Consider the following 15366-nt stretch of genomic DNA (forward strand, 5'->3'; position numbering starts at 1 on the left):
GGCAGGTCAGAGAACTTCACGGCAGGCCCTCCCATCACAGGCCGGAGGCCCAGCAGGAAAAGTGGTTTTGTTGGCCAGGCCCAGGGTCCCCATGATGTGTGTAGCCTAGGGACTTGGTGCCCTGTGTCCCAGCTGCTCCAGCTATGGCTGAAAGGGGCCGACATAAAGCTTGGGCTGTGGCCTCAGAGGGTGGAAGCCCCAAGCCTTGGCAGCTTCCATGTGGCGTTGAGCTTGCGGGTGCAAAGTAGTCAAGAATTGAGGTTTGTGATCCTCTGCCTAGATTTCAGAAGATATATGGAAACGCCTGGATTCCCATGCAAAAGTTTGCTGCAGGGGCAGAGCCCTCATGGAGAACCTCTGCTAGGGCAGTGCGGAGGGGAAACATGGGTTGAAGCCCCCAGATACAGTCCCTAGTGGGATGCTGCCTAGTGGAGCTGTGAGAAGAGGGCCATCGTTCTCCATCCCCATGAATGGTAGATCCACTGACAGCTTGCACCATGTGCCTGGAAAAGCTGCAGACACTCAACGCCAGCCCATGAAAACAAGCAAGAGGGAGGCTGTACCCTGCAAAGCCACAGGGATGGAACTGCCCAAGACCATGGGAACCCACCTTTTGCATTAGTGTGATGTGACATTGAGACCTGGAGTCACAGGAGATCATTTTGGAGCTTTAAAATTTGACTGCCCCACTGAATTTTGGACTTGCATGGGCCACATAACCCCTTTATTTTTGCCAAGTTATCCATTTGGAATGGCTGTATTTATCCAATACCCATACCCTTATTGTATCTAGGAAGCAACTAGCTTGCTTTTGATTTTACAGGCTTATAACCAGAAGGGACTTGCCTTATCTCAGATGAGACTTTGGACTGTGGACTTTTGGGATAATGCTGAAATGAGTTAAGACTTTGGGGAACTGTTGGGGAGTCATGATTGGTTTTGAAATGTGAAGACATGAGATTTGGAGGGGCCGGGAGCAGAATGGTATGGTTTGGTTGTGTCCCCACCCAAATCTCAACTTGAATTGTATCTCCAGAATTCCCACATGTTGTGAGAGGGACCCAGGGGAAGGTAACTGAATCATGGGGGCCGGTCTTTCCCATGCTATTCTTGTAATTGTGAATAAGTCTCATGAGATCTGATGGGTTTATCTCATCTGAGGGGTTTCCGCTTTTGCTTCTTCCTCATTTTTCTCTTGCCACTGCCATGTAAGAAGTGCCTTTCACCTCCCACCATGATTCTGAGGCCTCCCCAGCCATGTGGAACCATAAGTCTAATTAAACCTCTATTTCTTCTCAGTCTTGGGTATGTCTTATCAGCAGCCTGAAAATGAATTAATACAACTACCATCTAAACTTCCTTGTGTGTCTCCTATAAAAAGACTTAACTAAGGTAGCTGTCTTTGCTGTCTTGCTCATGTCTACCCAGCAGCATGATTAATGAAGCAGCTACTAGAGTAAAACTGCTTTGAACCTTGTTCTGCAGCCTACTTTGTTTGTTTGTTTTTTTAAACCGAAACAAGTGACTTAAATTCTCTGAGCCCCAGTTTTGTCATCTATAATATGGGAGAACAGTAGAATTTTCCTCTTGGGTTGTTATCACTATTAAATGAGTCCATGCATACGAAGTGTTGAAAATATTGCCTAATGTATGGTACCAGCTCAATCAATGTATTGATACTATTATATCATCACATATTTGCATATAACATAATATCACATCAATAATTTATGAAAATATAAATTAAACATATAGTCCACTTTACTTAATGTCTGTGAAGTACCATGTTAGACACGGAAGTATAAACCTTAAGGAATTTAGAAGCCAGTGATTAGAACCCCCTGGTTTTCTTCAAGGATATTCTCAGAGAGTTAGTTTACCACCAAATCTATGATAATATTCTGGTGGACGGTAAGAGGTCTAGTTCTTTGAAAGTGTGAGTCACCCTTACTTATCACTAAACTTGAAGGTATCTGTAATTGTTTCTATCCAGGGCTTTCAAGTGAATTCTATCTAGAAGTGAAGTCCTCACTAGCTTTCCATTTCTCTTAGGATATAAATGTAGAATCTTTGACATCAACTAAAAGGCTCTGCTTGTAATAGCTTTAACAACATTTTCTCAAGCCCTTTGCACCGTCACTCTCCGCTTCAGCTGCACTGGCTTCTGTCAGGTCCTCAGACATGTGATCCTTTGTGCCTCACCTTCTCTTCGCTCTGTGTGGCCCATTCTCTCTCCACATCATATCTGACTTGCATCTTTTCAGATTTCTACTTAAAGTTCCACTACTCGTGGCAGTGATCTCTGGTTCCTTCTCAAAATGGGCTGCCATTCTAATTCATGCTTCCACAGAACCCTGTTTTTCTTTTAACATTTATCACAAATACAATTACATAATTAACTTTATAAAAACATTGAGAGTCCATCATATTCATAAATAACTAGTAGTAATTAAATTATATGTGCTGAGTACTTCATCAGAAAGAACCAGGGTGAGTAGGAATGAGAGAGTGAGAGTGAATGAGTGCAAGAGAGAGACAGAGAGAAGCAGAAACCAATAATGTAGGTTATTCCATCACTATTCCACTTGATGAGCTGATGACCTAATGCCTAGGAGGGGGCATAAGATGATATGGGAGCACTGCTGTTTCCTGAGTCAGTTTTACTAATCAATTTTCTTTCATTGCAGAACAGGAGCTGGTATCTGCACATATGTTTTTTAAACATCTTGGTTCCTTCATCCAAGCCAACAACTTTATCTTGTGCTCAGCGAAGAAAGAAATTGGTTCTAAACCTCTGAAAAAATTATCTGTTTTGAATTAATTGAAAGACACTATTGGGACCTTGGGGTGGCACCTTCCTAGGGAATTTTTTAGGATTCTATGTGTAATTTTTGCCTTACTTGCTTATGTTCATGCTTATGCTTATTGCCTCACAGAAGAGGCAATACTCACTATTTGGATTTAATATTTGTAATCCTGTCTTAAAATATGAGGTCTTTGATGGTAGAAGATACATCTGGCAATTTTACTTTACCCTAGCACACTACAGGATGCCTTGATCATGCTAGAGCTTAATAAATATTTATTAAATGAATTAACAGTCTACCAATGTTTACAAGATTAGTCTACTTGGCAACAATAGAAAGTTTGTACTTTGAAGACTAAAAGAAGTAGAAGACAGAATTTCAGATCCTTCAAACATTGTGAAAACCTAGATAGCCTGCATCTCTGTAGAACTCTAAATGAAAATGACAGAAAAACTAAAAGTGGGATAGGACATAGTTCAGTCTATTAAAATGAAGACTTACATGTATAAGGCAACGTTCTGTTCTTCAGGTCCCTTTCCAGGCCAAACTAACTGAAAAGCTGACACCTCCCTTATCATTTTAGGTCGAATGAGCCGGACTCGATTTATCATTATGCCAACCCAAGGAGAAGGACGGCCATGCCCCACAGAGCTTACCCAGCAGAAAACCTGCCCAGTGACCCCCTGCTACAGCTGGGTCCTTGGCAACTGGTCTGCATGTAAATTGGAGGTAGGTCATGTAATGACAGTTAGAGAAATATTCATCAGTATATTCAAAGCACTTGTCTGGTCAAACATATGCACTGATGGAATAAATTTCACAGCACCAGGGGTCTGGCACAATGTATTTTTAATGCAACGTAGAACATGGAAAAATACAATCAAATGGCTTAACCTCATGCAGAGTGATATCGATAGGATAATAAATAGCCATTCATTAAGTACTGATTATAATAGGACAGGTCACAAATCCTTCAATCTCCTTGGCATCCTTTAAAATTCTGTTATTTTATTGGCTTGTTGGGAATATCAAAGTATTATTTAATTAGGCAAAAATCCTGATGCTGTGAAAATCCATAGCTTGCTTTAGATTGTTTAAGAAATTTAGATTTCTTAAAAAGCACTTCTAGGGTTAGACAAAATCTTGCATATGAGCAGAAAACCAAAAGTGTACAAAAGTTATATTTTAACATTATTACATGAACCATGGTTACTACATTTTCCTCGATGATTACTTTTTTATTGGCCTGACAGATAAATGCCTAACAACATTATAATATATCACGTACCAAGAGCTTTTGCTAGATCAGCAAAGATCCTCTACTGCATTTTCTCTCTGGCTTCTTGCTTAAGAAATAGCACATTGCTTTTTCCTGCTTTCTTATCCTAGTAGTTTATCCTTCAGTTCATGTTCCAAAGCATACTTTAATTAGGTAACAATAATTTTGATTATGCATTAAGAAATCTGCAGAGTATTCTCGTAGAGATGTTTAGTGTTCCTGTCAGGATGACATTGTCAGGCAACATTATTATCTTGCAGAAGTTAAATGCCTATGTATTTTAATAGGTCCCAGAAGAACAAAAATGCATGGTACATTTGTTCAGTCTCATTTTTACAGAAAATAAGGTAACCGTGCTAATTAACCAATTCAGAAGTAACTTAATAGCTTTAAATATTAATACTTTGTCTACTAGTCTAAATTCTTTCCTAAGTATTCAGCAATATTTAAATGTTGTTTGGACTCACTTACAAAAATTGAAGGAATATTGCTCCTTATCATTGGGACTGCTTTGACAGAATAGAGAAAATAAGCTCAAGGAATTTAGGAAGCCATTTCAGGGAAAGGGAGAGGAAAGTTGAACGTTAGGAAGAAGAGAGAGGACAAAGGATGGGAGGGAGGGAGAGACAGACAGACAGAGAACAGACAATGTCCACACTCCAAGTCTTACCAGAAATACAACTACTACTGTACCTTACCTGTTTTGGGCACTTTCTCTTTTATCTTCTCAGGTATCAGGAATCCATATCTTTGATAGGCAAGTCTACCAAATTGTTCCATAGGAATATTATAGGAAAATGCCAAATGCAGTGTTTTGCTGTCAAATGTCAAGCTTTTGCAAAAGTAATAAGGACAAGAGTGGTGGGTGGTGGTCATTCTCTGTAGTGGTGCTGGTGATGGGTGGAGGGTTATGGCATCTGTTGGAAATACCTAGTCTTGAAAGCCCTGACAAGACTTCTGGAGACCCACCAGAGCAGGGGATTGGTTTGTGCTTCCAGAAACTTCAGACTTGCGTCAGATTTCTAGATAGAGTGACTCCCGTTCACTGACACTTCCACTTGGGAAGAAACTCTGGAGCTAGACTTAATCTATGCAAAACCTTCAATAAACAAGTCTATAGTTAATTATTCTAGGGTGGGCACTTGCCCAAACAGTGCCAATCAGCATTCTTCCCCAATAATGTAAAGTGGAATTGATCTCATCCCAAGGTACTGTAATCAGAAGCTCTTAGTGGCCACGTCATTCTACCTTATAGATGAAGTCAGTCACTCAGAAGCAAAAAGCACACCGAAAATGACACAAAGTAAAGCAGAGGTGCAAGAGAAAGGGAATCATGACAATATCTAAGTTGAGTTTTTCCTGACTTCCAGCTACATTCCTACTTTTCCTGCAGCCTAATTGTTAACTCTTTGTGAGATAGGTAACACCATATCTTTTTTAAAAATTTACTATACTTAAATGTATATATAAGCTGGATTTTTAACATTAGTGATCAAAATGCATGTGGGCCTTTTTACACAAAGGAAAAACATCTTTCTACAGCTGCATTTGTGCTTCCTCTTGTCCTAGCATGTCCTTGCCTGCCAAACACAAGTTGGGAGCTCATTCAATGAGGGTGGTGATATTTAGGTGGCTGCTTGCCTTCACAAGTATCAACCCATAATAAAAGAAACTCGCGTGGGGCACAGTGGATGTGCCAATTCTGCCAGTATCTTCTGTGAAAAAGGAAGTATTTATCCTCAGGCATACTTTCCTTTTTAGCATTTTCTAACTCTTCCCAAGTTTCTCAGCTGCTAACACATACACACCATATGCTCATCAATCTGCTTGAGGAGCTCAGATTCTGGAGTCTAGCAGCCCTAATTTTGGTCATGGTTCTGCCCATTTTTCTGCATTTCTGGCCAAGTCTATAAACTCTCCAAGCATCTGTTTTCTTTTTTATAAGTGGGGGTAGCAGTAGTACCTATTTTTCTGGTTATGTGGGCAGGAAGTAGATAAGTTATACAAAGTACTTTGCATAGTAATAGACATAAGTTAAGAGCTCCATAGTTATAGTTAGTATTATAATTTTTATTAAACCTATGATTATGATTATAGGCACCATCTGCCTATTCACATCAGGCAGTAATGCCAATTCATTATATACAAAACCTCTATTAATACTCTAGGCAATGGAGAGTTAGCGAGAGAACCTGTGCCATTTACAGTCTTTCTCTTAGAGACCTGGGTCTATTTTCAGGCCCTTGTGTGTAAAATCTCTTGACTGTGGGTGAGTGAATGTTTGCTTTATGACTGAAATTATTAATTCTGATGCTGATTTCTCTTCACATCGTGACTGTTGTTGTCAAAGGTATAAGCGATGAAGGTTGAATATGGACTGATCCCAAGATACACACTAGGAGCACAGTGTTATTTGTCTTGGATTTTAAAGTGATCTGCAGCATAAGTTTGTTTCCCGTTATTTCTTCACACTCTGTCTCATGATGTGTTTAAAAAAAAACACTTTAATAAACTGCATATTTTACCTAAGGATCCATATATCAGTACTTTCAAAACTTTCAAATTTCAGGCATGTTGCAGTATCTTTAAACTCTTCTTTCCAAGTACACAAAGTCTAATACTCCACAGTAAAACATACACCTAGACAATTCTGCCATGAGTCTATCATCTGGAATAATAAGTTATAAGTGAGCCCGCCCTTCCCCGGAATAATTTATACCTACTGTTTTTCACTCTAAGGAATAAACATTTACTAGAATATTTGCTTTGAATAAATCTAGGAGTTGATTTTGAACTTCCACTTATCTCCAAAAAATGCATTTAGATGTAAAATTATGGTGCTTTTTGGGGACACTTTCATAACAGGCATAGAAATTATTAGAGCAATTATGAAATACTGATTAAACAAATGTGGGAATGACTGTGTGCTGTGGTCTGAATGTTTGTGCCTCCTCCAAACTCACATGTTGAAACAACCCCCAATGTGATGGAATTCAAAGGTGGAGTTCTTGGAAGGTGATAAGGACACAAGGGCTCCACCCTCATGGAATGGTATTATTGTCCTTATAAAAGGGGCCTGAAGGAGCTTCTTCTGCCCTTGCACCATTTGAGAACGCCCAGAAGTCACCATCTATGAGGACCTGGCTCTCATTTAAACTCTTCAGGTGGGGCGTGGTGGCTCACTCCTGTTATTCCAGAACTTTGGAAGGCCGAGGAGGGTGAATCACTTGAGATCAGAAGTTCGAGACCAGCCTGACCAACATGGTGAAACCCTGTCTCTACTACAAATTAAAAAAAAAAAAAATAGCTGAGTGTGGTGGCACGTGCCTGTAATCTCAGCTACTCGGGAGACTGAGGCAGGAGAATCACCTGAACCTGGGAGGCAGAAGTTGCAGTGAGCTAAGATTGCCCCACTGCACTCCAGCTTAGGTAACAAAGTGACACTCCATCTCAAGAAGAAGAAGAAGAAGGAGAAGGAAGAAGAAGGAGAAGGAGAAGGAGAGGAAAGAAAGAAAGAAGAAAGAAGAAGAATAATATGTTAAGAAGCTTTATGAGCAACCATTCTATACCACCCTGCACCCTCCAGCAGCTTATCCGTGACCTTCCGTTGATGCCCAGCAGCTGCTATCATGGTACCTTGGCATGGCTGATGCCCAACTGACCTGTCAGCCCATGGATCACTTGCTCCACGGCCTGGAACACTGTCATGACTGCTTTAGCGGGCCACCTTGTCCTTCTTTACTCCTGCCTCTGCAAGAGCCATAGCATCTCTAAAATCGAGACAATGCAGTTTGGGAGTCCTGCAGGGGAAGAGGCACAAGAAGGAGAGGACACTCAGTTTTCAAGTGCATAGTTGTCAGACTGTCACCTAATAATGGATTGTAGCATGTAGCATATCTGACTGCAGCAACAGAGGTGCAAAAAGACTGGGAATTTTGAAGGCCTGAGTCCCTACTCTGATCTCTCTGTCTCTCTCTCTGTCTCACTCACTCACTTCTCCTGTTCTCCTTTTTCTTTGTCTCTTGCTCCCACCTTCACTTTTCTTCTTTGTCTTAGCATCCACAGCAGCAGCAATAATCACAAAGCCTCTAGCTCTTCCACCAACTTCTGGACTTAGTGGAAGCTGAGTAACATGACTTGGAAGTACAAAGGGTTGAGACTTCCTAAAATGACCGTTGATCAATAAGAACTGGATCCTAGGAGTTGTTGACATTTAAATGCCTCTCCTTTCTTTCCTCTCCTCTCTGCTCTTCATGAATGGTACTGAGACATGGTGATACCCCATGACCTGTTTGGAAGATCATGTGGGTAGCCAAGAAACCAGCTGTGCTTGTTTGTGAAGCCAAGGCCAGCTTGGTAACACACTACCTCATGTTAGCTTCCCCTCCTTTCCTGCTTCAGTTATCTTTTACCACTACTCTAGTCATACTAAGATTGCATCTTAGTAGGTTTGCCTTGGACTCTGTTTTCTGGAATATCTACGTGAAAACAGAGCTATCAACTGAAGTTATCCATATATCTAATAGACTTCTTTGAAGTGTGAACACCTGACTAAAATCGAAGATACTCATGTCATGAGTGCCTGACAGAATTTTATTTATTTGTTTATTTTAGAACTATATTTTTGATACATAATAGATGTATATATTTTTCAGGTATATGTGATAACTTAGTATATTCATATAATTTGTAAATATCGAGTCAGTGTAATTGGGATATCCATTACCTTATATATTTTCCTATACGCTAGAACAACTCAAATTATTCTAGCCATTTTGAAATATATAGTAGATTATTGTAAGCTATAGTCACCCTACTGATCTATCAAATACTGGGTTTTATTTCTTTTATCAAACTATATATTTGTACCTATTAATCAACCTCTCTTCATCCACCCTCACCCCTAATGTTCCTTGCCTCTGGTAACTATCAATCTTAACTCTCTCTCTTTATGAGATCCACCTTTTTAGCTTCCACATATGAGTGAGAACATACGATATTTGTCTTTCGGTGTTTGGCTTATTTCACTTAATAAACTCTGGTTCCATTTATGTTTCTGCAAATGACAGGATTTTATTCTTTTTTATGGTTAAGTAATAGTCCATTTGTATACATTATGCCATGTGTTCTTTATCCATTCATCCATTGATGTGCACTTAGGTTGATTCCATAGTTTGACTATTGTGAATTTTGCTGCAATAAACATGGCAGTGCAGTTGTCTCTTCAATTTACTGACCTGTCTCCCTTGAGTATATATGTGTGTGTGTGTGTGTGTGTGTGTATATATATATATATATGTGTGTGTATGTATTCAGTAGTAGAATTTCTGTATATGGTACTTCTATTTTTAGTTTTTTGAGGAACCTCCATACAGTTTTCCATAATGGCTGTAGTAATTTAAATTCCCACCAACAGTATTCAAGGGTTGCCCTTTGTCTACATCCTCACCAGCATCTATTATTACCTGTCTTTTTTATAATAGCCATTTTAGCTGGAGTACGATGATATCTCATTATGCTTTTGATTTGCATTTTTCTGATAATTACTAATGTTGAACCTTTTTTTTTTTTCATATGACAGTTGGCTATTTGCATGTCTTCTTTTGAGAAATGTCTACTCAGGTCTTTTGCCCATTTTTAAATAGATTATTTGGGTTTTTTTGCTATTGAATTCTTTGAACTATTTATTCTGGTTATTTATTCCTTGTCACATGGGTAGTTTGCAAACATTTTCTCCCATTCTGTTGGTTGTCCCTTCACTTTGTTGATTGTTTGCTATGCAGAAGCTTTTTAGCTTGTTGTAATGGCATTTGTCTATTTTTGCTTTGATTGCCAGTGCTTTGATACCTTACATGAAAGAAAAAAAAATCTTTTCCCAGACCAATATTCTGGAGCATTTTCCCAAAGTTGTTTTCTTCTAGTAGTTTCAAAGTTTCAGTTCTTAGGTTTAAGACTTCAATACATTTTGATTTGATTTTTGTGTATATTGAGAGAGGACTAGTTTTATTCTTCTGCACATGCTTATCCAGTTTTCCCAGTAATATTTATTGAAGAGACTATGCTTTCCCCACTGCATGTTCTTGGCACTTTTGTCAAAAATGAGTTGGCTATAAATGCATGAATATAAATCTGGATATAAATCTGGGGTTTTTATCATACATATAAGTGTGAGTTTTTTATTTTGTTTCATTTGTCTAAGTGTCTGTTTTTTTGCCAGTGCCATGCTGATTTGCCTATTACAGGTTTGTAGTATGTTTTGCAGTCAGGTAGTGTGATGCTTTCAGCATTGTTCTTTTTGCTCAGGATTTCTTTGGCTATTCAAGATATTTTGAGTCCCAGCTGGGCACAGTGGCTAATGCCTGTAATTCCAGCACTTGGGGAGACTGAGGTGGGAGAATCCCTTGAGCTCAGGAGTTTGAGACCAGTTTGGGTAACATAGTGAGACCTCATCTCTACTAAAATTAAAAAAAAAAAAAAAAAGAAAGTTAACCAGGTGTTGTGGTGGATGCCTCTCGTCCCAGATACTCGGGGGTCTGAAGTGGAAAGATGGCTTGAGTCTGAGAAGTCGAGGTCGTAGTGAGCCCTGATTATGCCACTACATTGATATTTTGAGTTCCATATACATTTTACGATTTTTTTCTACATATGTGATGAATATCTTTGGTATTTTGATGCGGGTTGCACTAAATCTGTAAATTGCTTTGGGAAGTATCATCATTTTAATAATACTAGTTCTTCCAACTCATGTGCATAGAATATCTTTCCATTTTCATATATCATCTTCAATTACTTTCATTAGCGTTTTATGCTTTTCGTTGTATAGATCTTTCACTTTTTTTGTTAAATTGATTTGCAGTTATTTCATATCCTTCATAGCTATTGCAAATGAGATTGCATTCTTGATTTATTTTTCAGGTTGTTCACTGTTGGTGTATATAATTCTACTGATTTTTGTATGTTGATTTTGTATCCTGCAACTTTACTTAATTCTTTTATCAGTTACAAGAGTTTTCTGGTAGAGCCTTTAGGTTTTTGTAAGTATAAGATCATATCATCTGCAAACAAGGCTAATTTGACTTCTTCCTTTCCAACTTAGATGTCTTTATTTCCTTCTCTTGACTAATTGTTATGGCTAAGACTTCCAGTGTTATGTGGTAACAGTAGGCATCCTTGTCTTGTTCCAGATCTTAGAGCAAAGGCTTTCAAGTTTTCTCCATTCAATACAATGTTAGCTGTGGGTCTGTCATATGAAATCTTTACTATTTTGAGTTCTTTTCCCTTCTATATCTAATTTGTCAAGAGTTTCTATCATAAAGGGATATTAAATTTTATCAAATGCTTTTCAGCATCTATTGAAATGATCATATGGTTTTTGTTCTTGCTTCTGTTAAAGTTACGTGTTATTCCTGCATACAGTGTATCATTCCTACATTCCTGAAATGAATCCCACTTGATCATGGTGAATGATGTTTTTAATGCATTGTTGAATTTGGTTTGCTAATATTTTTTCAGGATTTTTACATTTATTTTCACCAGTGATACTGGCCTATAGTTTTCTACTTTTCTATGCCCTTTTCTGGTCTTGGATCAGGGAAAGCTGGCTTCATGGAATAAATTATGAAGTATTCCCTCATCTTCAATTTTATTTAAATAATTTGAGTAGAATTCGTATTAATTCTACAATAAATGTTTGGTAGCATTCATTAATGAAGCCGTCAGGGTCTGGTTTATTTTTTCAGGGGAGACTTAAGTACAACTTCAGTTTTCTTACTTGTTATTTGTTTGTTGGCATTTTCTATTTCTTCATGGTTCAATCTTGATAGAACGTATATGTCCAGGAATTTATCAATTTAGTCTAAGGTTTTCAAATTGTTGGCATGTAGTTGCTCATAATATACTGTAATGATTATTTGTATTTCTGTCAACTCAGTTTTTATGTTCCTTTTTGGGGTTCTAATATTATTTATTTGGGTCTACTTTTTTCTTAGTCTAGCTAAGATTTGTCAGTTTTGTTTATTTTTTAGAAAAACAAAGATTTGATCATTTGATCTTCTGTATGGTGAGACTACTTTCACTTATGGCTACTCTGATGTATATAATTTTATCTTTCTACTAGTTTGAGGTTTGGTTTGTTCTTGCATTTCTAGTTCCTTGAAGTACATCATTAAATTGTTTATTTGAATTCTTTCTGCTTTTTCAATGTGGACATTTATTGCTGTAAACTTCCCTCTTAATACTGCTTTTGCTGTATCTCATAGATTTGGATTTGTTTTATCTCCATTTTCATTGTTTTAAGAAATTTTACATTTTCTTAATTTTTAAATTTATTCATTGGTTATTCAGGAGCATGTCATTTAATTTCCATGTATTTGTGTAGTTTTTAAGGTTCCTCTTGTTATTTATTTCTAGTAGCATTCCCTTGTGTTCAGAAAACATACTTGATATGTTTTCTACTTTTTTGGATTTGTTGAAACTTGCTTTGTGGCCCAATATATGTGCTGATGAAAAGAATGTATGTTCTACAATTGGGTGAAATATTCTATAAATATCTGTTAGACCTATTTGGTCTAATGTAGTTTAACTCTAGTGTTTATTTGTTGATTATGTGTCTGTCCTGTCAATTACTGAGAGTGGAGTGTTCAAATGTTCTGCTATTACTGTGCGATGGTCTCTCTCTCTCTCTCTCTCTCTCTTTAAATCTATTAATGTTTTCTTTATATACTTGGTAAGTCCAGTGTTGGGTATATCAACAATTATAATTGCTATATCCTCTTGCTGAACTGACACCTTTATCATTATATAGTGACCTTCTTTGTCTGTTTTTACAGTCTCTGATTTGTAGACTATTTTAGCTGATATAAATATAGCTGCTCCTTCTCTTTTTGGTTTCCAGTTGCATGGAATATCTTGTTTTATTCCTTCACTTTCATTATCTCTCACTATATGTGTCTTTATAGGTAAGGTGAGTTTCTTGTAGACAGCATATACTTGGGACTTGTTCTTTTATCCATTCAGATGCTCTATGTCTTTTAAGTGGAAAATTTAGTCTATTTACACTCAGTGTTATTGATAGGAACTTACTACTGTCATTTTGTTGCTTGTTTTCTAATTGCTTTGTACCTCCTCTTTTCATTTTCTCCCCTTTTCCTTTGTGGTGAAGTTATTTTCTCTGGTAGTAAGTTTTAATTTGTTGCGTTTTACTTTTAGTAAACTTATTGTAAGTTTTTGCATTAATTATGGTTACCATGAAGCTTACAAAAATATCCTGTATAACAAGTTATTCTGAAGAGATGAAAAGTTAGCTTAGATCACAAAGAAAATAATAGAAACAAACAAAAGAATTTACACTTTAACTTTGCCCCCCTGATATTTTGACTTTCATTTTTCTCAACTGACATATTTTTATATTACATATCTCTTCGCAGGTTGCTGTAGCTGTTATTACTTTTGATAGATGTTTATTTGGGGCTTCAAATTCAGTTATGAATGAATTACACACCACAATTACAGTATTAGGATATTCCATGTTTGTCCATGTGCTTAATTTTTCCTGTGGGGTTTTATACCTTCAAATGCTTTGTTTTTGCACATTTGTGTTTTGTTCTTTCAAACTGAAGAACCCCCTTTAGCATTTCTCATAAGAGAAGTCTGGTGGTGGTGAATTCTCTCAGTTCTGTTTGTCTGTAAAGGACTTTATATCTGAAGGATAACTTTGCTGGATACAGTATGCTTGGGCAGTGGATTTTTTTCCTTCTGAACTTTGAAAATGTCCCACTCTCTCCGACCCTGTATGATTTCCATTGAAAGATCTGTTGCCAGATAAATGGGAGCTCCTTTACATATTGTTTGCTTATTTTCTCTTAATGTTTTTAAGATCCTCTTTTTCTCCTTTGCCTTTGAGAGTTTGATTATTATGTGCCTTAAGATAGCCTTATTTGTGTCATATCTGTTTGGTGTTCTCTGACCTTGCAGTACCTGGATATTTATATCATTCTCAAGTTTTGGAGAGTTTTCTGATTTTTTTTAATTTGAATATGTTTTCTACACTTTGCTCTTGCTCGACTCCCTTTTGAGCACCAATAAATCCTATATTTAGTCTTTTAGGGTAATTTTCTATATCTTGGAGACAGTCTTCATTCCTTTTCATTCTTTTTCTCCTCTGACTGTGTATTTTCAAGTAACCTGTCTTTGAGCTCCCTAATTCTCTTCTCTGCTTGATCCATTCCACTTTTGAGAGCCTCTAATGAATTTTTCAGTTCAGCAAATATAGTCGTTTCAATATTTCTATTTTTTTAAAATTATTATTTCAAACTCTTTAATTTTTCTGATAAATTTCTGAATAGATTTTCTATGTTATCTTGGAGATCATAGAGTATTCTAGAAATTGTTATTTTGAATTCTTGGTCAGAGAGCTCACATATCCATATAGTTAGGATCACGCACTGGTTCCTTTCTTTATTCATCTGGGGTGGTCCTGGTTCCCTGTTTTCCGTGTTTTTTGTTTTTGTTTTTTTAATGGACATCTCTGTCTTTATGTGGAAGGACTAGCTATTAATTCTAGGCTTGTCTGTGTGGCTTGTTGTGTTTTTTATTGGATTTTTTTTAGTAACTCTTTGTAATTTAACTGTTGGTTTTCTTTCTTTTTTTCTGCTGCTAAGTTCTGGCCTTCTTTTCAGCACTAGATAGCATCCTGAGCGTAGGTTTGCTTTGCTTCAGTAACCAATTAGTGTGCTGCCTATCCTGAATAGGGGAGGTCCCCAAGGGGATATCCCAATAGTGTGAGAAGGCTGGGTAGGGGTTCGTGCCTAGGGGACCTGTGAAACCAACCTCCTACAGTATGGTGCTGCTGAAGAGCCATTTTGACTTGGTATCTCCTTTGGATGAATTACAGAACAGAGTTTTCAGATCTGGGGATAGTAGTCATCCCTCCCCTTTGTCTCTGGATGTCCTTAGGGATGTTTCTTTCTTCAGGCACTTCCCACGCTTCTGGTGGGTTGAGGCGGAGACAGGCCTCCTGCCAGGATACTGAAGATGGTGGGGAAGCTGGTTGTCTACCTCAATCTCACATTTTGCAGCCCAGAAACCATGAGTAAAAGGGAAAATGTCTGTGCACTTGTTCTGGGAAGATCTGGTGGAGGGCTATTGCAGACATGAAAGTCTGATTCTCTTACTACTTACTGAGTTTTTTCACTTCTCTGTGGTACCAGGAACTGTCTTATCCTCATATTTGAGCTCTGAGATATGGCTGATGATAGTCTCAGAATTGAATATTTGTTTTTG

General features: G+C 37.6%; 1 protein-coding gene across 3 annotated transcripts in view; it reads left to right on the plus strand.

Moving 5' to 3' along the window:
• Positions 1–15366, plus strand: part of THSD7B (thrombospondin type 1 domain containing 7B) — a 907474-nt gene that overhangs the window by 869151 nt on the left and 22957 nt on the right. For all 3 annotated transcript variants that reach the window (XM_065525431.1, XM_074008583.1, XM_074008582.1), the window contains one exon: positions 3391–3536. In XM_065525431.1, the coding sequence (XP_065381503.1) occupies positions 3391–3536 (146 nt within the window). The remainder of the gene's footprint in view (positions 1–3390; positions 3537–15366) is intronic.

This window comes from Macaca fascicularis, chromosome 12 (genome assembly GCF_037993035.2).
Source record: "Macaca fascicularis isolate 582-1 chromosome 12, T2T-MFA8v1.1".
In the NCBI taxonomy this organism is placed as follows: Eukaryota; Metazoa; Chordata; class Mammalia; order Primates; family Cercopithecidae; genus Macaca; species Macaca fascicularis.